At 36.7% G+C, this 27068-nt stretch overlaps 1 protein-coding gene across 1 annotated transcript in view; it reads right to left on the bottom strand.

Moving 5' to 3' along the window:
• The window catches only part of LOC117335547, an 83619-nt gene that overhangs the window by 30649 nt on the left and 25902 nt on the right, over positions 1 to 27068 (bottom strand). Inside the window, 12 exon segments of the mRNA XM_033895619.1 lie at positions 4379 to 4565; positions 4709 to 4985; positions 8675 to 8858; positions 9137 to 9269; positions 9731 to 9847; positions 10501 to 10606; positions 12299 to 12516; positions 15524 to 15778; positions 17307 to 17499; positions 17780 to 17944; positions 20130 to 20365; positions 25123 to 25267. Coding sequence (XP_033751510.1) covers positions 4379 to 4565; positions 4709 to 4985; positions 8675 to 8858; positions 9137 to 9269; positions 9731 to 9847; positions 10501 to 10606; positions 12299 to 12516; positions 15524 to 15778; positions 17307 to 17499; positions 17780 to 17944; positions 20130 to 20365; positions 25123 to 25267 — 2216 coding nt within the window.

Below are 27068 nucleotides of genomic sequence, written 5' to 3'. Positions count from 1 at the left end.
CATACTAGCCTATGATAGATTTTTATTCTTAGAAAGATGAATCTGGTGAAACATTTTATGATAAACCACGTCGAGATTCCCTACCCGTGTAAGATTCATGTGAAGTAGTGCCCCACTATAATTTGGTTCGTAAGTTTTTAAATTGTACTCGATTTACTGCCATTTTCTCGTTTAGATTAATTGATCAGTATCATGTTGTGATATTTTAATCCTTGATAACTTTCGTTGGAAGAAACTTGCCTCAAACAATTGTTTGTGACCTATTAATTGGCCTACATTCTCTGGTCCGGTGTTTTGTTGAATTGCACGTCCATGTTATATACATTATACAAACATTTCACTATCGACTGATTTAAACCATGTAATCTCTTTATCTATGTTACAGAAACAGTATACCGTTAGCTATAGGTTTCGCCTCATAATCACTTCAGCCAGCATCATCATTTTTTAAAGAACCAATCAGAAGTACCCTACTTTCATTTCAAGTATCAAAGGTAAAAACTTGCGTGACTTGCCAATGTCGCATCAACTAGAGTGTACGATTGCCGATAGCGGCCGCCAAATAACAACTACACAGTAATAGATTTGTGTACATGTACATTTTCTAGACATACAGTACAACTACTCAATATTGAAAAATGCGTAAATGTACATTTTGCAACTTGTTATGTACAGTACAACTACTCAATATTGCATAATGCGTACATGTACATTTTGCAACTTGTCATGTACAGTACAACTACCTAATATCCATTAACATTCCTAACATTCGAATCCAACATTCCACGATTTGACGTTATGAAATTGAGATTACTTGGTGTAGAAGGATACGTGTTACATAGGGTAGAGCATGTGGGGACAAACTTATATTCCGAATGCCTTTTAGTCCAAAGGCACAACAGTCCGAAGGCTCGATAGTCCGAAGGCCCATTGGTCATAAGTCCCAATAGTCCGAAGTCCGATAGTCCGAAAATATGTAATATTGTATATGGATAAATGGTTGTATACATGTACATGTATGAATGGTTTCCCATTCAATATAAAAAAAAAACAAAACAAAACAAAACAAAACAAAACAAAAAAAAACAAACAATCGAAACAAAACATTTTTGCCAAAAAGCATGGGGATCAGTAGCATAATCATTGACGTCGTGTCCTTGCAACGTTACGCTTCACAATACGACGCCATTTTGAATGGACGCAATTTTAGTGTTTTCTGCTAAAAAAATCCAAATGAGCACTTCGTGAAAAGATGAACATTGATATTTAAGCAAAATAACCACATTTTCTATCGTCTTCTAGATTAGGAATATTCAATGTCTACCAAGAGTTGTCATTCCTTGTATTTACATGTTGATGATGGTTGTCTGTTATAGGGCCATTTTTTTGTTGAGATGCAGTGAATTAAGTAGTGATGCTGATGTTGCGTTGTTCCTTAAATTCTAGTTGCACACATGTATTAATTAGTGGCAATCCAAGATGCTCACTCACGCTCTTCGCATTTATATTTATCGCGAGATTTGTCACGGAGCCGAGAACGAGGCTTTAACAACGTGTGCTGAACATAAACTACATACATGGTCGATGTTTACATGTCGAGAATACGTGAACTTTGCCTAATAAGTAATAATGCTTTCATTTAAACATATTAACAGAATATTCAGGTAATACCAAGGTAACTGAACGAAATCAACAAACATGGCTAACATTTAAATACTTTTTTTTTAAATGTAGCAATACGCATACAAAACATCGATAAAATTTCAGACCGGTGAAGTTGACAATGTTCAAAAGCTAATCAGCAATCCAGGAGATGCCGGCAAAACCGGAATTCGAGTCTAGTCCCTTTTCTTTTCTCGCTAAGTTCCAACGAATCATTTCCTTTTCTAAGGAAATACTCGGGTTTTGCCGATTCCACTCACTTTTGGCAAAATCTGTCTGCGTTTTCCCAGGTCCACGCTTTCGGTGTTCCGCCATTTTGTATGGACTGTAAAACCCGCCGTTGCATTAAGGGACTAATTTTCAGAGAAACTTGGCCCGGCAGCCACAGTTATTATTTTTGGGAATTCCCCTTATACATTCATAGATTCACGATGGTCTGTTAGGTATGTAGAAATTTATCAAGTCCGAGAACTGTAAAAAGCTCAAAATGTTTGTGTTTACGCGCCAAGAACTCTTTCTGCGCATGCCACGCATGCTTTTTTTTATTTTTTTATCTGTGAAAGTTTCTTTTAAACCATATGATTTTGAATCTGTCTTCATCTTTAATTTCTTATTTTTCACAATAGAGTTAAAAACAGATTAAGTAAAAATTTTGAATAATGTTAATATAAAACTAAATATCAACATTTCTGCACAACGTGTATTAGTATATTTACCTATTACGGACTAGCGGGCCTTCGGACTATCGAGCCTTTGGACTGTTGGGTCTTCGAACTACTGAGTCTTCGGACTAAAAGGCATTCGGAATATAAGTTTGTCACCACGTGCTATGTAACACGTATCCTCCTACACCAAGTAACCTCAATTTCATAACGTCAAATCGTGGAATGTTGGATTCGAATGTTAGGAATGTTAATGGATATTAAGTAGTTGTACTGTACATGATAAGTTGCAAAATGTACATGTACGCATTTTGCAATATTGAGTAGTTGTACTGTACATGACAAGTTGCAAAATGTACATGTACGCATTTTGCAATATTGAGTAGTTGTACTGTACATGACAAGTTGCAAAATGTACATGTACGCATTTTGCAATATCGAGTAGTTGTACTGTACGTCTAGAAAATGTGCATGTACACAAATCTATTACTCTGTAGTTGTTATTTGGCGGCCGCTATCGGCCATCGTTAGAGTGTGTTCAAGCTGCCCCCTAACACAAACCAGGCAGCAAGCCTTATGATATTTTCTTATAATTTATTCATCTTAAACAGTTGTGTTTTGATGTTTTCAAACATTTAAAAGCATAAAGTATGTTATATTATTAGTGTACTAAATATTATAACAAAAACTTCGCGGAAGGAAATAGTATTGTTAATTTTTTTGGGAAGAATATTTTCATGCCCAATCCTGAGGATTTATCGTAGAAATAAATGACATTTCATTCCCAAGAGTTCCGAATGAATTACACAGCACCTAAATACACTTACTGATGAATGGCTTACACTATGAAAGACAGTATTGACAATGTTATACAATTATATTTAAATCATTTGATGGATGAGGGAATATATATAAGGAAAAAACATCCAAGAACGCTAAGAACACCAACATGGTTATCTGGAAAACTCACATCTAAATGGGGATTTGTGTTATTTGACATCAACTGTGAAACAATTTGTATCAGCTGATATTAATCAGATGTGTTGGCCTTTTCACGTTCAATCGGGGAATCAAACCCTGGTTGTCTAGAGGAAAGGTTAGTATGTTGCCCTTCATCCGATCAAGTTACAGGTCGAATATGAAGTATCTCTGCTTCTTCATTGATGAGAAGTTGTTGGTTAACGAGAAAAAGTTGTTGAAAGCTTTTAGCATATTTGACCAGGGTGACATTGAATGTAGGTATAAAAGTCAGTCGTTTGGGCAAACCCTTCCTCTCGCATATCATAGTCCTAATATCAGGTAACTGGACCTTTAATGATTTCCTTCAGTTGAGCATATACTCTATTCTACCATGTTTGCTATGCAACGCCAGTTTTGATTGGTTTAAAACCATGTATTATTTTCCAATAACCCACGCTCGTGCCAATAATACACGCTCGTGCCAATAATACACAGTTGTGAGTCACGGCTGTTACAATTTTATATATCTAATATTCACCCGTTTTATAAAAGGTTACTATAGCCGAGTGGGCTAATGGGTTAGTCTTTCAATACATTTTTATCACGACGCGAGTTCGAATCCTACGGAGCCCCCCCTTTTTTCTTCTTTTTTTCTTCTTTTTTTCTTCTTTTTTACCTTTTTTTCTAAATTTTCAAAATCAATGCCATATGATCGATGCTTTTGATCGTAGTTCTGTATTGCCTGTATATTCATCAACAAATAATGCAATACTCAAGAAATAAATTACAAGGCTTTCTCGGGGTTTCTTTGCTGTTTTTCTATTAGAAAGAGGTCGATCTCAGAACTAAACAGTACATGGTAGAATAGAAATAATCAACTTTGACTCGTGTATTGTTGCAGGATATACAACTCGGACTCGGATATTTTGCAATTTAAATTAATAACTCAGGCCTGCTGCCTTCGTTATTAATTTGATTGCAAAATATCCTCGTCCTCGTTGTATATCCTGCAACAATACACGAATCATCGTTAATTATTTCTTAATTAAATTGCAGGTCCTTAACAATACAAGTACTAATGTCAAGTGACTAACTGTGTGGCCTGGTAGTGGATGTCCCATGAAGTAGTGCCGTCATATACCACTCCTGCAGTTGGAAGACTGTTGTCTAGGATGACACCATCAGATGTTGCAGAGGAACACAATTTGGCTGTGTTACAAGCTGTTACCGTGGTAAAATAAGTCACGCCAACACCAAGGTGCTTCATCGACAGTGCAAACTCTGTAATCATAATGCAAATGTTATGTTATCGTCTAAATATGAACTACATTTCTCTAGGGGTTTTCATATATAATGTAAGTACATACTCATGAATGGCTGCAAGAAGTGATTACTATATTTGAAGGTTATCTTAACATACTTACTATTTGTAATACCAACAGCCTGCATCTCCAGTACATCCTGACAGCCAGGACATGTACCGATACTGACAAAATACTCTTCAATATTTGAGTGTGCATCAAAGAAACCTTCCCAGAATGCAGCGATGTAGCTCCTGTCAGTCTGAAAGTCTCTATCCAACTGGTTGGTGGGGTGATTGTCCTCTGTACCATCATAAACATGGCCCTTGACAGGTGGAGATAAGTCTACCGTTATAGCCCAAGAAGAAGCTTGAGAATAAAGTCCAGCTGCATTGTAAGGCTGGAAAAGATCATATAATTCCTAAACTAACGTCCAAGCTCATCACTATATGGCTGAACAGATATGCTCTGTCCCACCCATAGTTCATGTCCATTGAAATAAGTCTGAAGAGATATCTGTACCAGCTTTTGGCCATTTTTATTGAGTTACGTCTAAACAAATAGCTGTACCAGCCGTAACTCACAGCTATTGATTAATGTCTGAACAGACGCCTGTACCAGCCATAGTTCACTTATATTGAATTAAGTCTCAACATATATATGTACCACTCATAATTCAGTTATATTGAAACACGTTTAAACAGATATCTGTAAAAGCTATAGCTCAAATCTAATTATCTATATGCAAACAGATGTATGTACCAACCATAGTTCACTTATATTGAATTACGTCTGAACAGAAATCTGTACCAGCCATAGTTCATGTCAATTGATTTATAACTGAACGAATATCTGAAGCCACGACAGCCCACGTCCATTGATTTATGTTCAAACATATAGAGGTTCCCCAACGAGTGGAGATTGTTTATCATTTTTATCCAACTCGAGTTAGTTAATTTTCTAATTTTGAAAAGACACGAGCTTTAGCAGAGCTTTTAACAGTCCTTGTGTCTGTGTAATTGTTTTAATAGGTAACGTGTTTAAATAACTTCGCTCAAAATATTATATGACACCGTCATCGCGAAGTCACCGCTGAATATTAGACTAATCATTGTCAGATTCAATTATCGGTCCTTTCCTGTATTTCGTAGGTACTGGTTACTGGTTATTGTTATGTTAAATGTTCATTTTGAGATTTATTCATTCAAGACATCGTGCATTTCAACAAATATTTCGGAAACCGAGCTGGGGTGTTGAGCAATATAGGCCTATGTAGTTTACGTTTGTCAGTGTGTTTATACGAAATCTCGTCAGTTTACTGACATGAGACAAATGTTCCAAGATGAGTTTTACATTTCTGTGTTTGGGATAAATATATTCGTAATAAAGGTAAGTGGAATGATAAGAAAGTGTTTATTCGTAGATTTTTTTTCTGCTGGTACAACCGTACCGAATGACACCCAACTAAAAGGGGAGCTGCCTAACAGTTAACGTTAGATGCTGCGACCGTTTCATTCAAATGACTTCGATTAAAGACAGCGATTTAACCATTTTGTATTACATTTGTTCATTGTTTTGATAATTAATTCATGGCTATCGGGGTCCACTGCAATCTAAAATCAAGGGGGGAGGGTGTCAGTTTTGGTTCGCTAGGCCTATAATTGATGTAATATCTCGCCTCCGCGCGTCGTCTATTTTACCATCATCAAATTATATATTTCGTACGAATCAAACCCCAGATTTATCGACATTTCCATGAGGACATCCCTTTAACCCAGTAATGCTAATGTTGAGCACCGACAAATCCACAAAACGCGTCCATGCTGTTCTTTTGAAGACAGACGACAAAAAAATGAGAATAATAAAAAAAATAGTCCGTGGTCAAAGGCCAGAGGTTAGCCAATCAGATTTGTTGTAGGTCACAAATGACCAATCGGAGGCTTAGAAAGTGATTACATACTGCAGTGTGTAAACAAACACAATAACACACTCCTACGCATTTAATCACGTGCCATATCAGTTGTGAAACAAGCGTAGTTATGGGATAAATATCAGTACCAGCTCACGGCTATTGTTTTTTTGTCAGAACTGATATCTGTACCAGCTTTAGTTTATGTCGTCATAATGACGTCTGAACAGATATATGTACCAGCTGTATAGCTCAAGGCTTTTACAATACGTCTAAACAGATATATGTACCAGCTATAGCTCGAGGCTATTACAATACGTCTGAACAGATATATGTACCAGCTATAGTTCAAGGCTATTACAATAGTCTGAACAGATATATGTACCAGCTATAGCTCAAGGCTATGGCAATACGTCTAAACAGATATATGTACCAGCTATAGCTCAAGGCTATGGCAATACGTCTAAACAGATATATGTACCAGCTATAGCTCAAGGCTATTACAATACGTCTGAACAGATATATGTACCAGCTATAGCTCAAGGCTATTACAATACGTCTGAACATATATATTGTACCAGCTATATTTCAAGGCTATTACAATACGTCCAAACAGATATATGTACCATCTATAGCTCAAGGCTATTACAATACGTCTAAACAGATATATGTACCAGCTATAGCTCGAGGCTATTACAATACGTCTGAACAGATATATGTACCAGCTATAGCTCAAGGCTATGGCAATACGTCTAAACAGATATATGTACCAGCTATAGTTCAAGGCTATTACAATGCGTCTAAACAGATATATGTACCAGCTATAGCTCAAGGCTATGGCAATACGTCTAAACAGATATCTGTACCAGCTATAGTTCAAGGCTATTACAATACGTCCAAACAGATATATGTAGATGTATACATTCAATAGTTCATGTCTATTGAATTACGTCAGATATCTGTATCAGCCATTGTTCATGTCTATTGAAATATGTATATATAGAGGTTCCCCAACGAGTGGAGATTGTTTATTATTTTTATCCAACTCGAGTTAGTTAATTTTCCAATTTAACTTTTCAAAATTAGAAAATTAACTAACCCGAGTTGGATAAAAATGATAAACAATCGTCACGAGTAGGAAAACTTGTTTATCCCATAACTTCTTTACTTACAAATGTAAGCATGTCAAGTTCAAATTCTCCCAAATCACTACGGGACAAAATATAGGTCGTTATGAACGAAAGCTTATCATCTATTTTAGATGCACGACTCATATCTTCTGTACTATATTTGTAAATGATATTATTTTACAAAACGAAATATAAGTTTGAAAGTCCTTGTATCTGTGGTGTAATTTATTAATAGGTAACTTGTTTAAATAACTCCGCTCGAATTATTCGAAGACGACACCGTCATTGCGAAGTTTAACGTCACCGCTCTAATATTAGACTAATCATTTTCAGATTCAATTATCGGTCCTTCAAATGACTACGATTTAGAGGCAGCGATTTAACCATTTTGTATAACATTTGTTCGTTTTCATTCGCTACTTGTAGGCCTACAATCGATGCAATATCTCGCTTCCGTCGTCTATTTTACCATCAAATTATATTTCGTACGACTCAAACCCCAGATTAATCGACATTTCCATGAGGACACCCGGGAACCCCTCTCACCCAGTTTAATATGCTAATGTTGAGCACCAAAAAATCAACAAAACGTGTCCATGCTGATCTTTTGAAGACAGACGGCAAAAAAAAGAGAAGATAAGTGAGAGTAGTAAAAATAGTCCGTGGTCAAAGGCCAGAGGTTAGCCAATCAGATTCGTTGGAGGTCACAAATGACCAATCGGATGCTTAAAAAGTGGTTACACACTGCGGTGTGTAAACAAAAACAATAACACACTGCTACGCATTTTATCACGTGCCATATCAGTTGTGAAACAAGCGTGGTTATTGGATAAATAGAATGATATCTGTACCAGACATAGTTCATGTCTATTGAAATATCAGATGACCTTATAAATCTCATTTCTCGTTGTTTTTACCATGTAAACAGACAACAAAATGGTTGTCAAGTTATATTGATACATTGACTAACGTTTGTGTATATTGTATTGAACTAGCCGTATTGCAACATACTGATTTTTCAATAATACCACCCACCCCTAGTAGCCTTACCCTGATTGTTATGTAGTAGGCATGTCCTTCATGGAATTCCAGGACAATAGTTTCATCCTGGACAGCACATACAATATCTCCAACATCTGTGTATGATAGAATATCATCGTAGCCGGGTTCTGAACCTATAGCCCACATGTACTTTTGTATCCCACTTTCATGGTCACTGAAAACTTCCATCCAGCTGTAAATACACATGAAAAATATTTGGTTAATATAGGTAACATACTGATATATCTATTGCAATTGTAATTATATATTTGGTTAATATAGGTAACATGCTGATATATCTATTGCAATTGTAATTATATATTTGGTTAATATAGGTAACATGCTGATACGTCTTTTGTTATTGTAAATATATATTTGGCTAATATAGGTAACATACTGATATATCTTGTGTAATTGTAATTATATTAACAATGGAAATGATAAAAGAAAAGCACGAAAAAAATATCCCACCAGGCCCCTACTCCAGTACGAGAGCTGAAGTGTCGATCAATTACGATTGGCTTGTCACTTTTCAGGGGTGGAGTCACATCAACAATAACACCAGGACTTGTCTTTGTAGTTGTCCTCCCAGCAAAGTCCATAGCTACAGTGAAAGATTAACAGATTAAAATAAAACAAATATAATCTAGAATGATTTTCAATTCAATATTGTGACAATTTACTGATAAACAACTGAAAAAAAGTGTTCAAAAACAAAATTCTTGCCTAGAAATTGTTGTATTTTGAAAAAAACCCATATTTTATAGGATTTTTTTTACTGAACAAAGATCAGATACAAGTCAATTTCCCAGCCAATCCTTTTTTATAACATTAATGTAAAGCAAGTATATTCATCAACTGTGGAAAATTATAAGCATTAATTAATATATATGGAGATACTGAAAGTTGTATTCATATATATATATTACACCTGAAGAGCTTGCTCTCAAAGCATGTGAAATCGCTTGTGATTTTCTTGTTTGTTTTTTATATTATTATTAATATATATATATGAAGATACTGAGAGGTGTATATGTATATATAAATATACTAAGGCGTAGATACCTGTTACCGTAGCATAGTAGGTGTGGCCATTCTGGAGTTGTAGGCTGTGAAAAGCAACATGGTTGGCTGTTCCTACATCAGTAAAGTCTACCATATCATTACCCCCTGCAGTTGTCCCTGTAAACAAGTTGATTTCTGTGCTTAATGGTCTATAATTAATTATAAATAATATGATATCCTTATACGCTACCACATGTCTCAGGTATTTATTACAATTCTATAAATATGGTCTATGATTTAATATCATATCCTTAAAACGCTGTAAGATCGTATGTCTTGTATTACTAACAAGAGGCCTGGGATTGGAAAAGTTTAAAATGAGTCTTTCAAGATGGTTGCCATGGGGACCATCTTAGATTTTGGACTGAGCTGAAAGATATCAACACCAGGTCAGTACGACCTCAGGGTCATTCCATGTAAGCTTTTCCTTAACCACACCAGTGAAACATCAGAAGATGATTGAAATGTAAAACGTTTATGCACGGCGGAAGACACACGATGCATGATTACGGAAGAAGCACGATAACTATAAGTCATCCTGACAAATCAGGTCAGTTGACTAAACAAACCTATGAATTTGGTATATAATTAATATGATATCCTTACCAAAGTTAACAATACCATATGTCTGGTATCATATGCACATCTATAAATATGGTCTATGATTAATATGATATTATTCACAAAGTATGCGCCGTAAGACCCGCATGTCTCAGATATTACTTATGAATATCTATAGTTAAAGCTTAAAGTTAATATGAGGTCCTTACCTATGCTAACATTGTAAGCCTGGATGCCTGTAGAATGTGGTGTGGTGCCGAGTTCCTCTACATCTACAAACGTTTCCCAGTTCACATAAATATCTGTCAGTGTTGTCTGCAAGCAAAAGAATATATGAATGCCAGCCATTTTGATAGGAATTTATGGGCTTTTTCCTGAAATGAGTCTCAGTGATAATGAATTTAAGTCATATCTGGATTCTTGCATCATACCCTGCAATAAAACAATTACACAAATGCAACAAAACACCCAGGTTGTTTTTTATTTTAACACTCACCTGAGTTCTTATGTACAGATGGCTTTTGTCTTTAAAACGTAAGCGAAGATATATTCATAGATATGCTCCAATCATCATCCCTGTGGGGTTGTTAACAGTAAGATATCCAAAGCATTTAACCATTTTTTTCAAGCCTTCAATTTATGAAAGTATAGGAGTAAAGAAAACTTCAAACCCCTTCATCACAGCCAGTATTGTTTCAGATAATTTTTTTTCCCATTTTGACTTGGAAGAAAAGTAGCATTTACATTTCAGCCAAGTTACTGTTTTGGAGCCTGATCAACACTCTGTCTCCAGGGGTCCGACAAGCCTCATTTATATAAATTATGATTGCCCGCCTCTAATTATGCTTCTGACTTAATCTGGATTTAGTCCATAAAGGCATTAAGGAGGAGTAGCATTTTAAAGCAAGATTTCAGCTAATTCCAATTTACAAGCAATGTTCCTTTCTCCCTCTGGGTTGGAGCAGCATCATTTATATCAATTATGATTGGCCTTCCTCAATGATGTTTCATACTAAATATCAAGGCATTAAGGAGGAGTAGAGTTTAAAAAAAAATCACTGAAGTTCCCCTTTTGGGCCGAAGGGTTACATCAGCCTCATTTATTAAAAAATGATCATCCTAGACCAATGATTTTTTACACCAAATTTGAATGTCACACCTTCGGACCAGGTGAGCTAAAAATATGACAGCCTTTCCCAATAATGTTTCATAACGAATTTGAATGTAATCCACTCAATGGTTAAGGAGGAGTAGGGTTTTAAAGTAAAATTCACCAAGATTAGGTTGTCTTCCTCTAAGTATCAAAAAGCCAAGGGCACAGCAATCTTAGACTATGTCGTCTTCTTATACTTATCAGAAAGCCAAGGGCACACTAAACATAGACCCGGCTGTCTTATTCTTCTTATCAAAAAGCCAAGGGCACAGTAAACTTAGACCAGTTTGACCTATACTTATCATAAAACCGAGGGCACAACCAAATTAGATGAGGTTGTCTCCTTCCTAGAATATGAATGTTTCATCATAGACATATGGTTGTGGAACCAGCTGCTGACTTATTGTAAACATAATAAGCACTACCTGAACGTATTGACAACTTTATGTGGTAGACGTAGAGAAGTCATTCTGAGAACTTTAAGAAGTAGTAAAAAGCAGCGACAATACACTGAGAACAAAATAACCATCCTCTCTGTGCTATGCTTCTACTGTATCAATAAACTCCTCATTAATAATTGGTTATGGCTGTAATGGGAACATGATTTTACTGGACATGGTTGGATGAAGTGGGAACCTGATTTTACTTGACGTAGTCTGATGTAGAGGGAACCTGATTTTTCAGGATTTGGTTGGACGTAGTGGGAGCCTGATTTTACCGGACATAATTTGGAACCTGGCTGGGTGTGATGTACGTTTTAAGACTCAGTATCTGATTCTATTATATTAATAGGTATTAAAATGGAGATTGTTTTCGCAATTACAATCAAATGACCCATTTGTGCATATAATTACCTGGTACATACTGCCAGGGACATGTCCAATCCACACACTACCAGCAGACGGCGGGGTCAGGTCCACCACCACACCATCACTACACACACTGACAGCCTCCAGTATCTGGGTCCAGGTTTCCTGCTGTATGACAGTACTATCAGCGTGTAGACATACGATATATCTTGATCCATGCTCAAGCTCGCCAGAACCAAACTTGACATTCACATATTCCTTATCTACAAAGACAAGATATTTCAGTTAACCTGATGTCCTATAAAACATAGTGATATACATGTAATTCGGATTAACATCAATTCAATCTTCTTTGATATTGATTCCAGCTCCATCGTGATGACACATCATAACACTGTCTCGAATTTGGGATTATAAACAATTTAAGGACAAGAGAGCGTATGTCAATGCGTGGTGTCCTTTGTCTATACCAATAACCAATAACCTGCCGGGAAAAAGGGCAAAACGTCGTATATGCAGAAACTCAATGCTTCACCATAAGCCACTGATGTACAATTTCTATTATTTCTATTATCTTCAACACCCCAGGAAAACAAAACAACTGAGGACCATTCCATCTATGAAGAGTATTTGATTCTATCATAACTGGGTATTGAGCAATATAGGCAATGGAAATATTGGAGTTGCTATACTGGGAGCCAAAATGGTGGTGCTGATATAGCTGCGCCATTTTGAACGACATACTAAAATGTGGGAAAGCCATTAAGTAATTACCCTGGTATACTGCAACATACTAATATATATATATATATAGGTGGTGAGGGACTACTCTCCGGAGTATATTCGTACACATTAAAATGGGGGGGGGGGGGGGGGGGGGGTCGGAGACACTAACGAGGTAAACTGCTATAAAAAATAATGTGTGTGTGTGTGTGTGTGTGTGTGTGTGATCGAGCTATTTCCACTACTGGGTCATACTGCTACACTTTAATATGTAGGGGGTAGGCCACTACCGGGTACCGGGGTATACTGATCTACATTAGAATGTGTAGGGGATGCGCCACTACCGGGGTATACTGCTGCACATTGATATAAGGAGGGCGAGCCACTACCGGGGTATACTGCTGCACATTGATATAAGAAGGGCGAGCCACTACCGGGGTATACTGCTGCACATTGATATAAGGAGGGCGAGCCACTACCGGGGTATACTGCTGCACATTGATATAAGGAGGGCGAGCCACTACCGGGGTATACTGCTGCACATTGATATAAGGAGGGCGAGCCACTACCGGGGTATACTGCTGCACATTGATATAAGGAGGGCGGGCCACTTCGGGGGTATACTGCTGCACATTGATATAAGGAGGGCTGGCCACTATCGGGGTATACTGCTGCACATTGATAAAAGGAGGGCGAGCCCCTACCGGGGTATACTGCTGCACATTGATAAAAGGAGGGCGAGTCACTACCGGGGTATACTGCTGCACATTGATATAAGGAGGGCTGGCCACTATCGGGGTATACTGCTGCACATTGATATAAGGAGGGCTGGTCACTATCGGGGTATACTGCTGCACATTGATAAAAGGAGGGCTGGCCACTACCGGGGTATACTGCTGCACATTGATATAAGGAGGGCGAGCCACTACCGGGGTATACTGGTACTCATTGATATAAGGAGGGCGAGCCACTATCGGGGGTATACTGCTAGTCATTGATATAAGGAGGGCGAGCCACTACCGGGGTATACTGCTGCACATTGATATAAGGAGGGCTGGCCACTATCGGGGTATACTGCTGCACATTGATAAAAGGAGTGCGAGCCCCTACCGGGGTATATTGCTACATATTAATATGTAATGGTTGGGGCCACTACCATGTACACTGCTACACACCTATATGAAAGGGGTTGGCCAGTACGGGATATACTGTTACACAGTAATATGTAGGGGGGGGGGGGGGGGGGGGGGGGGGAGCCATTACTTGGGTATACCTGTATTCATTAATATGATGGGGGCGAGACGCAACCGGGTTATATACTGCAGCACACTAATATGTAGGGGGCGAGCCACTACGTCGGTGTACTGCTACACACTAATATGAGGAGGCCGAGCCACTACCGGGTTGTACTGCTACACACTAATATGTAGGGGGCGAGCCACTACCGGGATATACTGCTACTTATTAATATGTAGGGGGCGAGCCACTACCGGGATATACTGCTACACACTAATATGAGGAGGCCGAGCCACTACCGGGTTGTACTGCTACTTATTAATATGTTGGGGCCGAGCAACTACCGGGTTGTACTGCTACTTATTAATATGTAGGGGACGAGCCACTACCGGGATATACTGCTACTTATTAATATGTTGGGGGCGAGCCACTACCGGGATATACTGCTACTTATTAATATGTTGGGGGCGAGCCACTACCGGGATATACTGCTACTTATTAATATGTAGGGGACGAGCCACTACCGGGATATACTGCTACTTATTAATATGTAGGGGACGAGCCACTACCGGGATATACTGCTACTTATTAATATGTAGGGGACGAGCCACTACCGGGATATACTGCTACGTATTAATATGTTCGGGGCGAGCCACTACCGGGATATACTGCTACTTATTAATATGTAGGGGACGAGCCACTACCGGGATATACTGCTACTTATTAATATGTTGGGGGCGAGCCACTACCGGGATATACTGCTACTTATTAATATGTAGGGGACGAGCCACTACCGGGATATACTGCTACTTATTAATATGTAGGGGACGAGCCACTACCGGGATATACTGCTACTTATTAATATGTAGGGGACGAGCCACTACCGGGATATACTGCTACGTATTAATATGTAGGGGACGAGCCACTACCGGGATATACTGCTACTTATTAATATGTAGGGGATGAGCCACTACCGGGTTGTACTGCTACGTATTAATATGTAGGGGACGAGCCACTACCGGGATATACTGCTACTTATTAATATGTTGGGGGCGAGCCACTACCGGGTTGTACTGCTACGTATTAATATGTAGGGGACGAGCCACTACCGGGATATACTGCTACTTATTAATATGTTGGGGGCGAGCCACTACCGGGATATACTGCTACACACTCATATGTACGGGGTTGGGTCACAACTGGGGTATACTGCTACAAGCTCAAGTGTAGGGGGGCTAGCTACTACCGGGGTTTATTGCACCTATATTGCTGCACACTTATGTTTGCAAGGGATGCTTGGATATAGAATACCTGTTTGGCCACATTGGATACTGTCAGGATGTGAACAAGGGTCAGGCAAAGTGAGAACATTTGTAGGGAGGTAATACGTTGTTGCATCTACTGCTACGCCTTTCAGTACAGCAAAGGTGTAATTTCTGTGTCTCAGATCAGGCCAAACTGCAGAGAGGATATTTGAGTAGGGAGTGTAGTCCACATCGCTAATCTCCCACAAGGCATTCTGCTGGAGGAAGATTTCTTCACCATAGCCATTCTTCAGGGCACCAGCTGCAATTAGTCGTAATTTAGTTTATAGTGCTAAATATTAGAAGAGGTGTGGATAGCTAATGCTATTGCATTCTTAGAGAATATGAAATTAAAGTCAGTTTTACCCCTGACACTTTCATAAATTTAGGTAAACTAGCCAACATGATAATGTTCATGTATGTGATACCTATGATGGCAAACCTGCAATTATATTGATATTATTTTTGTTAAGTATCATAATATTCCGCAAACTATTCATAACTAAGAAAATCAAGGTATCATAACTGTGTTTAAACCAGTACAGGCCAGTTTCATATTGGCCAAGGTACATATAAACCTACTTGTGTTAGTTTAAAATGAGAAAGAAGAACATCGTTCTATTACCAGTACCGAGGTTAAAAAATTCTGGACTATTGTAGACTACCATGATATACTTGTTTTATTACATAATCCCCAAAACACACTTGGAATCAATGACATCTCGACTTTTCTGTACGCCTAGAAATCCCCCTGACTATCGTCTGCAGTGTTCATTTTAGCCGAGTAATAAATAGTTCAAAGTTACTTTACTCTCTATGTAGATGCAAATAAACTATTTCCGATCGTGATTTGCAAACAGTATCTTTAGCTTGTTGTGGTAGTTGGTATTCGAAGTCAGAAAGCTTCGAAGGAATCTCCGATCAGGATTTGTTGTATATAATTGGAAACAAGGATTTGGCTAACAGAAAGAATGTCATAAAATGGTAAGTGAGAATTGTATCAGCGTACTAAAGATTTGAATTTCCTGTCGTAGTTGTACTGTGATGTAATAACATATATGTATAATTTACTACAGTTATGATATAAATGATTCATGTGAAATAGGAATTCTAATTTCAGCTCTTAATGGAAGAATGGACAATGTCTGCTTCAGGTTTGGATGCAAAATAACTATATATCCATGGTTAATATTTCTATAATCTAATCTTAATATGGCAATATACAAAAAAAACCTCTTAATTTTTGAAAGTTGTAACACTACAGTACTCTCAGTATTCTAACTATAACATCTATTAACTTTTCTTCATTCAATAAATCTTCACAATAATTAATACATCATACTTTATTTACCCTCAAATAAGCCCCTTCCCTAGTTTATTTGAAATTTTGGGAGAGCTTTAAGCATACACTATTCTAAAATGGATGATTTTGCAAAAATAATGAAGGATACTTATTTGTGGGGAAAAACTATTTGCAGGTAAATATATTAATTTTGGATTACATGATTGGCTTAAAACCAGAAATAGATATGAGTGTATAAGCTATTGCTATATACAACTAATACGTTTCAGGCATTTACATGTGACCCTTGATCTATAATCTTCACCAATCTGTCAATAATATTACAGACCAGTTGAAATATGCTAAATTGTCCTAATGGGTTATTCAAAGCTCAATGTACAGTAGAAGTTTATGATCTATATAATAGACAATGTGCAATGGATCTTGACCAAATGCAGCTAATGAATTGAATACAGATGTCATTTATTACATCACCAGGGACACTTACTCTCATCATATTTCTGCTCCCCCACCACATCTATCAGTGTGTTTGGTTTGATGAGTATTGGATCAAAGGCTTTGCAATCGAGGATCTCGCTGGACACCACTGACCACAACTTAGCTTTGTTGTAGCCCCGGACAGAAAGACGCTTACATCTTGAGAAGTCCATCACACCAGTCAGCGTCAGTTCGAAGGTAAGCTGCAGCACACCAATGTTGTTTTAATACTATATATAACCATTTACATTATTTCTACAAGAATTGCCTCACTCTAGATTTAGCATATGTCTGCGATCATCCAGAATTACGATATTGATTTAAAAAAGAGTGTCAACGATTCTATAAATTCCTGATCACATTTCAAATATAGTAATATTTTTCAATATGTCAATTTCACTTTTGTAGATAGCATAAACATATACCATTATTTTGAAGAACAAGAATTGTTTTTTTTATTAAGATTTCAATCAGAGTCTATACCTTGCTCGTGCCAATCGTGAATGTGGTGAGATCTGTCCATTTTGTGAAGATCTTGCCGCGGACAGAGTTATCAGTTATTGCCCATTCATATTTCTCTATAGCCTCAAATTTGGCTGTAGGATCAGGAATGTCAGGGTCGTAAAAGCGGTCCATTTGTACAATTAACTACAAAAGAATAGAAACCTATAGTAACAAACACCATACTAACATGCTAAGAATCAGAACAGTAATAATTTGGAATGAAATGCCAGAACATGTAGTATCAGCGATAAGTAATATATAAATTTATATTTTTAAATAAGTTGGACAACCACTTGAAAAATAAAGAATTTTAATTCAATTATAAAGCTACAATCATAGAGAACAATATACATGAAATCGGATAAGTATCAAATATATTGATTTATTATGTATCTATTTTGGTATAGATGACTTTATGTAGTTCTGAATGTAAACCTTTAGCTTGGACATGATGCCAGGGGAAACTTGGAGTAAATGGTCACCAACATGTACACAAAGACCACTAATTATGACCACCGTCATGACTTCACCAACATGTACCTTTCGAATATTATGGTTATTTCACAAAAAAAAAAAAAAAAATACAAACAAAATGCCCATAAATGTCTTATCTGTCACCTGACTATGAAGAACCAAGAACGATTGTAGAATATAAACTCATTAAGTATAGTGATACTGTTGGTTATGATGTAAATCCTCTGACAACCAAGATAATTCAGACGATCAAGATTCTTAACCCTTATTTACCCATGACATCATGATGATGGTCAAACTAAGAATGATGATAGTAGAATGACGTGTGCAAGCACTCCTGTGAGAGGTTATATTTGTAATATGAACATGTTTTGCCTGAATAAAAAGATTTTACTAAAAAAAACAGGATGATGATAGTCAAAATACGATTTATGATGATAAAACTATGAGTGATAATGATCACACTACGAGTGATGGTGATAAAACTACGAGTAATAGTGAACAAACTACAAGTGTTGATGGTCAAACTACGAGTATTGATGGTCAAACTACGAGCGATGGTCAAACTACGAGTGATGATTGTCAAATTACGAGTGATGATAATCAAACTACCAGGGATGATGATCAAGAGGAAAACTCTTGTCTGTTATCTAAGTGCAGTGTCAACTATGACAGCATGAGATTTCCTTCATAGATTTGACGGAACAATTACAAGTCATTTTATGTCCCACCTGTTTGTATAGACCTGCGTTATGGTAACTTCCTAAGGTTGCAGTATTTGTTTTCAAAAACAACCCGAACATATTTTAGTAATTGTATGGTTGCCCCCTTTACACATTGTAGATATGTGAAATTTTGCGTTGTAAAATAAGTATCAAATTTTGCAAAATCACGAATTCTCAAAATTCACCAAGATACCGCAAAATGAATCTTTCTGTAAAGGAGGAAAATACATGTGTTCTATTAAAAAGTTCATTCCAATATGGGTATGAACAAATTGATACCTCTGATACCTTCAATGATTGCGAAAGCTCACCGGCGGCAGCAATCACACAAAACATTCATTTTGTATGTCTTTATGTCACCGTCAGCAGCATTCACACTAAGCATTCATCATTTTGAAATTTTACGTCACATAATATCGCTCCCAGACCTCTAATGGATGTTTAAACCAAATTAGAAGGGTGTGGACGTACAGGCTTTCCATAAACGTACCTCAAAAGCTTTAAGCGTCTTTTGGTGCCAAAACAATTAAGTCCACAAAATGGTAAAATGCGAAAAAATCACATTTTTTTTCTACATGATTTTGCCATAACATCACTCCCTGACCTCTAATGAATGTATAAACAAACTTAAAAATGAGTGAGGTGTATACTTTTGGACTTACAAGCTTTCCGACAACTGATCCCAAAAACTTTAAAGTGGGATCGGACTTCGACGCCGACGCCGGGGGTACAGCATTAGCTCACGGTTACTTGTAACCGGTGAGCTAAAAACACAACTTTAAAATATTGTTGATTACAACACTGTCAGTGTCACTGCCAAGAAAATAGCACCACAGTCCAGTTTCACAACGTTGTCGCTGTTGCTACTAAAACATAGCGACCACTCTTACATACTTGAATATTCCTTGAGCAATGAAATAACGACAAAAATAATGATGTTTGTTATGAATCCGCTGATCACAATATTACACAATTCTAGACTTAATGATAGTTAATGTTAAGATTATGATGTTCATAAAGCTGCCATTTTGACTATCAGATCATGTCATTGCTAAATCAAAGCCATGACATTTTGCTTAAAATTGACAGCTTTTAAACAAAATTACTGTTACATTTAAACAAGTACAAACCTTTTCCACACCTCCACCGACAGTATAGTTTAGATGATTAACCATCAGGTTGCCAGCGACTGGTGGATTGGCGAGGATCAAGACACCATCAGTATATACAGGTGCGTAACAGGTCAGGCCAGCACACAGTTTCAAAGAAACACGGTATGACCTTCCAGGCAGTAGGGAGAGGTCATTTGCCTCTGCTTCATATGATGTTGATAGGTGCTCAAAATCACGTACCATTGACCAAATACCTGTCAAATCAAGATCAAATGTTGCTATAAAGTATGTCAAATCATGATGTTTGTTTAAGGCCAAAACAGATAATAAACTGAAATATTCTTTCCTATTACATAAACACATATTGTCACATGTGTTCACATACTATAGTAATCTATGAGAATTCATTCACTATATCCTTGCAAAAATCAAGCATTATAGATATTATAAATATACTTACTGGCAAAACTGTGTAAACGTTTTTAATCAAGTTATTCGAAAAATTGTGAACATACATATACAATGTAGAGTTGATGTTTGTGGCAAGATTGATACAAGTGGCCAAGAGGGCCTCCATCACTCACCTGGATATTTGATCAGTAACATTACAAAAATTTTCCTTCTTTTTGAGCGATCCCTCCCAACAATTGTTAAAAAGAAATCTGTACCAAATTATGTCAATATTAAAGAAGAAAAAAATGTGAAGAGTTTTGCTACATCTCTCCTTTGTAGCCCCTCCTCTTTGGACCTAGGGTAGCTCACCTCCCTGGACCTAAGGTAATCCCACCTCTCTGACCCTAGGGTAGCCCCACCACCTCTTTTAACGCTTTGTCTGATATTGAGACCAGCCCAAAGGGAGCTATATCCTATATTTATACAACATTGGATCTTATTTGCGTATTAATTCTCCGGATTAGATTTAATTAAAATCTGTTCAGGCATTCAGAACAAGTAGCTATTTAAAGGATTGATATATATTTCCCATATTGGGCAGCACTCCTCCAGCCCCGGGAGAACTATACCCTCTTTTTATAGAACACTGGACTAGTAGCAATTTAAAGAATTTAATTTTGTTTTCCCAAAAAAATACCTCAAGCTCCAAGAAGCCAACCCTTCTGTTTATACAACAGTGGATCATTTTTATCTAAAAATGATCCATGATCCAGATTAGATTTCATCAACATAATATTTTTGTTCGTGCATTCAGGATAGTAGCAATTGAAATGATTTGTCTTTTTCTCCTATTTGGCACCAACTCTCCAGCTTTAGGAGAGCTTAATTCCCTCTCTGTGTAACAATGGTCCTGACCAAATTTCATCAAAATTTAGTCATGCATTCTTGAATACGTAGCAACCTAAAGAAAATGTAGATACACGAATGAGGACGGAAGGATGGCCGGACAGATGATGGATGCTGTACCTAGGCAAAAGCTCAGTGGCCCTTTTTGGCCTGTTAAAAGAAAATTACATATCAAGTGTTGGTAGAGGAAAACAAGAGGTGTATGTACCCTAACGTTCAACTTAAATACTTAAACATACCCATATATTATTGCTACATACATATTCAGTAGCAGTAAAGTGGAACTGACAATGATTGAGATTGTGCAATACTGTATGCTGGATATGGCAGATATCTTGGATCATTGAGAAAACCCAAAAATAGCAACACTTGGTCAAAACCATCTCATAATCATTTCATGCAAGTTTGAGTTGAATCCAGAAGTGTAACTTGTGGTGTAACTTGTGAAATCCAAGTACTGTTTGTACTCTAAACAAACAGTATCATCTAAGTAAAAAAAGTAACTTTTTAAGTTTGAAGTAAGGTTATTTTAGATTTAGGAATGTATGAATTGGACATAATGTTAAACGTTAAGAGCCGCTTTTTACCACAATACGCGGTGTTATTCCACTCTCAAGCCATTGTATACATGTGCCATCTGTTGGATAAATATATGTTACATTCCACTAGTGGAATATGGATATGACCCTCCGGTCTTTTGATTCGCCAAGAATTCGAACTTTGACCCGAACTGCAATTGTTATTAACGTCATCAATAATCGAATGACGTCACATCACCGGTTCATGGCCGTCATCTGTTCACCTTATTTACATACGCGAAATAAGACTTGCCACGTTTCCATTTGATTTCATCAGTTATTATTATACAGTGATCTTATTTATGCCAACTTTCCAATATGCACTTATATTCTTATGTTCGATTCTACCACAATATTCTGTGTTATTCTACTCTCAGGCCATTGTATAAATGAGCCGACTGTTGGATAATTGTTATATTCCACCAGTGGACTATAACCTTCCGGTCTTTTGATTGGTCAAGAACTCGAAGCTGAGCTGCAATTGATATTGACTAAAACTCGTGTCTTTTGTAACTTTAAAACATAGCTTAATCGAGTGAAATAAATTTCATATCCACCAACCACTAGTTGTGTAACCTCTTTTTACGAGCTATCTCAACTTATTATGCTGGTACATTATAAAAAATATCAAATGTCAAAACTAGACCTGTTAATAAAGGCCAGAGTTATGAATGTACCCTATTGAATCTGTACTAACTAAACAACCAAGTACTTAAAATAAAAACTATAGTCTTTTTGTTCAGGAATCGTTTGATGTTATGAAATCTTTATACGAGAAGGAATGTGCTCCTGGTATAGTTATTGTGAACAATGTGATAAAGAATAACAACCAGAAAAAGACCGTATCTTCATCGAATAATTCAGTTAACAGGAAAAGAAAAGTTCAAGCTTTGCTTCCAAATTCCAACCAGAACACATGGGAAGGCACAGTCCTTTTTTATTGCCAGTTTCCAACATTGATCAACTAATGATACTAAATCACAAGATTCCATAACTGTTAAATATCTGGCAGTTACAAGTATTATATCATTATCATGCAAATACCTAAAGCGTTTCATATTTTCCTTGCTTTGGAAGTACATTTATCCAAATTGGAATGTTACATAGGAGATTAGCACGGCATTACCAATTGTAGTAAACCTTTGGTCATGGGAAGTATCGTTGTATTAGCGCTTTGTTATTGTTTTTTAAAAAATATTGTGAAAAAGCTTAAATCAGACAGTTTTCTGGTTTAACTTGAATATAAATAAATCACTATTTTGATTGTTTAAACAAAAAGAAGTCTGGCGCAGGTGAAATATAATCAGGATGAAGAATACACTGCCCTGATTTTATCAAAAATCAAACCAGTATTGTTCATAATATATATCTGTCTACTGAACCAAACATGACCAATTTTAGTACCTTTCAGTTTTAATACATCATTTCTGTATCTGATTTAATTTTTCGTAATTAATATAAGTTGGAAGATAATTTCTGTATCAGAATCCGTTGTTATATTATTCTTAAAGAGTTTTATGCAGTAAATGTGTCATATTCATCGACAGAACGTGTCGTCATTATCTTGAGGTTGAGGCCTCGCCTTCTCGTATATGTACATGCAATTTTATGGTTCGTTTGTTTCATATATAGTTAGCATTTTAAGTGCAAAAACCGTCAACTTGGCATATCCATGATTATTGATAATATCTGAATATCACCGCCGTTACCTGTCACTTTGATTGTTAATGTCATGTCAAAGTTGTGCCAAGAACCGGCCAATAAAATTGATTCCACTTTCGATTTCCTTAGCCTTGCAGTTATCTACGTCTCAAATGCCTTTTCAATTCTAATTCCTTTCTCTTAATTACTGAAATATTATCATGTTGATAATGATGTTGCTTTCTTGTAAATATGATATTACATATTTACGAAAAACATTACGGACAGTTTCCTGAGTATGTATTTAAAGCGAATGTTATAACGTCATATTAGATTGAAGATGAAAGTAGTATCATAGATAGGCATCAATGTGATATTGTCTCCATATAAGAAAATAACATCCATTCTAATCTGGATAATAGTAATTTGACAGTAATGTTTGATTAAGAATTTAGCATCTGTTTATCAAAATGGCGGACATGGCAGCCATGTTTGATTATAGACCAACCCGAAATATAACGAAACTTTATCAGGGCTATCACAGTATCATTTCATGCAAGATTGAGCAGAATCTTGAAAAGTGAAACTTCAGAAGAACCATCAATGTACAATCATGTTTCAGGTAATAGCTGGTGTGGCTTGCCATGTCAAAGTTGTATGAGGCTAAAAAATAACAGCACTTTGTTGACTTTCCTCCCTAGATATCCTCACTAAGTTTCATCTCGATGGCATTATTGGAACTGGAAACGAAGTTGAAAATGTGTTTTTCAAGATGACTGATAGGGCAACTATCTTGGATTTTCGGGCTACTTGAAAAATAACAACACTTGGTCAGGACCATCTCAGGATCATTGCAGGAATGCGGGGGGCTAAAAACATGTTATAAAATGTTTGCCATAACTGTCATCTTATTTGTTTTAACACTCCGTTAGTTTCCCTATACTAACATCCGCACCAATGGCCATTTGCTGCGGAAATATAACAACACTTGGTCAGGACCATCTCAGGATCATTCCAAGCAAGAATAAGCTGAATACTATAGGGTGGAACTTAAAAAGAACAAAATAAATATCCTCCTTTCTTCCTTAATTTTAATCAACTGGTAAAAAATGTTTGTAATGAATTAAATACGAAGCACATCTGTTGAGTAATTTTCTGAAAAGTGACAATTTTAAGTTCACAGTACGCGACATATTGTATTCATTAAGCAGGGGTTAAATATGACCTTTGATCCTTTAACCTTGACCGCCAGAATGTGATCAGGTGCAAAACTTTTGATATGAAACAAATCCGTTGAGATGTTTTAAAGAAATGTTATTGACTCAGAATAAGACAGGTGCATACATATGGGATGGACAGTCATGTATGCTATATGGCCTCTCTCTGTCATATTGGCGGATATTTGATAATATTTTCACACCTACAAACAATCTTCAAGAATTTCAGTATATATAATGTAGTCACACAAGAAATATAACTGTGCACTGAATTACCTGCCCCTGCTGCATCTTCCTCCTCAATGGCCCAGTGTGCATCAGGAGTGTAGTGTTCGATGGCAGACGGAATGGTCCAGTAAGCCTGTATGGTGCTGAGTGTTGCCTGAAAATCCCTCTCCAAATCACAGCGTACACGATTATCCTACAAAGTATACTTAATATTTTATTCAAATGACTGCATATGATTAAAGCCTGAGATTCAGCTTTCTATTTTTGTGAATAAACGATATACTCAGAGGGCCTGTATCGTTTACCTTAATATTTTAGTGATTATGGCAAAAGACTCCAATTTATAATTATAAACACCTTTTTGTTCCAGTTTCAGATCTGCCATATAGTACCAGGCATTGCAATCAACATTTTCCCTTAATTTATATTTACCTTTCTGGATGCAAAGAAGATTAAAAGCAAATTGAGATAAAGTGCATCCGGTATAATTTGCAATATAAAATTTGGAAACTTACATTTTCATAAAACAGAAAACGGTGAAAGTGCAACGACATAACAACATTTTTATTGTGATGTATGTAAAGATGTTTATAAATGATAAGTTAACACATCCATAGATGTTTATTTAAGTATCGTTGAAGGAACTCGTATCAAGGAGAAATAAAACACCTTTTATATATTGATAGCAGAACACATATACAGATAGTGTGTCATTTCCCTTGAACTATACTTTATTGTCAGTGTTGAATCCCCACCATTAACAGATGCTACAAGTTGAATAAGGTTAAAATCCAATCAGTAAGTAAGAAGAAGTAGTTTTTGTTAAACTGTTGACGGATGGATGGACAGGAAGATGGATGGACGGACAACGGAGACCACGGTATGGCATAAGCTCAGCTTCGGACAAGTGAGCTAATGAATGAAGGCTAGGTTAATGCATTAAAATAAATCTTTTATCCTTCACCCTAGCATACTACAGGCGAAAATGCAAATATTTTAGCATATTTGACCCATGTGACCTTGAAAGTAAGTTAATATCATTTATTTGAACAAACTTGGAAGCTTTCACCCAGCATGTTATGGGCTCAATATCAGGTATGTAGGTCTCATGCTTATTAAGAAGTAATTTAAATATTTAAGCTTATTTGAACCTAATATGGCCTTGAATAAGGGCACAGGTCAGTCATTTGAACAAACTTTTGAACTAGCGATCCATCCCTGGCATACAACTGGCTTAATTAGTATCGGGCCTTTGTTCCAGGAATCTCTCACTTAAAGAGGAGAACTTTAAAGGGAAAAGTTGATGACATCCAACTGGCTGGCTGGAAATGGATACAGCACCACAGCACCCGACAATAACTAAGTTATAGAACCAGCAAACAAAGGTGTGAGTTGATTCATTCTAAAGGTATAGAATCACCATCAAGTTTTAGCTTGATGATACAGAGGTATAGAAACATCAACCAAATGTTTTAGCCGACTTATACTAAAGATAAAGAACCTTCAAATACTAACGGTGACCTTCAACCAAAAGTTTGAATTATTTGTAAGCTCTCAAAAGCATGCAATGGAGAACTACAAAACAGGTTTGGGCAATAGTGAACCGTGATTTATTATATATGATATTGTAAAATGGACGAAAAGCAATATGGTAATGTAATATTACATAAAACGTAAAAGAGCATGGAAACTATATGTTATACAATGTCATGGTCCTTGGGAAAACAGATCCAGATCTTATACAGTCACCTGAGTCATGAAATATTTAAGCTGATTTAATTAATCGTTTTTTACCCCGTCCATCAGCCCAGGGGCAACATGTACATACCATCAAGTTGTCATCCCATGCTGATAATGTCAACAAAGTTAGAATGAATTCCAATAGAAATCAAAACAAATGATATATTTATAGTCAAAATTGTTATTTATTACATTTTTACCAGTGAAATATAAAAAAATATTCATTCTATAAAAGTTATATTTTCCACTAGTGA

Source organism: Pecten maximus, chromosome 10 (genome assembly GCF_902652985.1).
Source record: "Pecten maximus chromosome 10, xPecMax1.1, whole genome shotgun sequence".
Classification (NCBI taxonomy): Eukaryota; Metazoa; Mollusca; class Bivalvia; order Pectinida; family Pectinidae; genus Pecten; species Pecten maximus.
The sequence above is the reverse complement of the archived record's forward strand: the minus strand, read 5'-3'. Positions and strand labels throughout refer to the sequence as shown.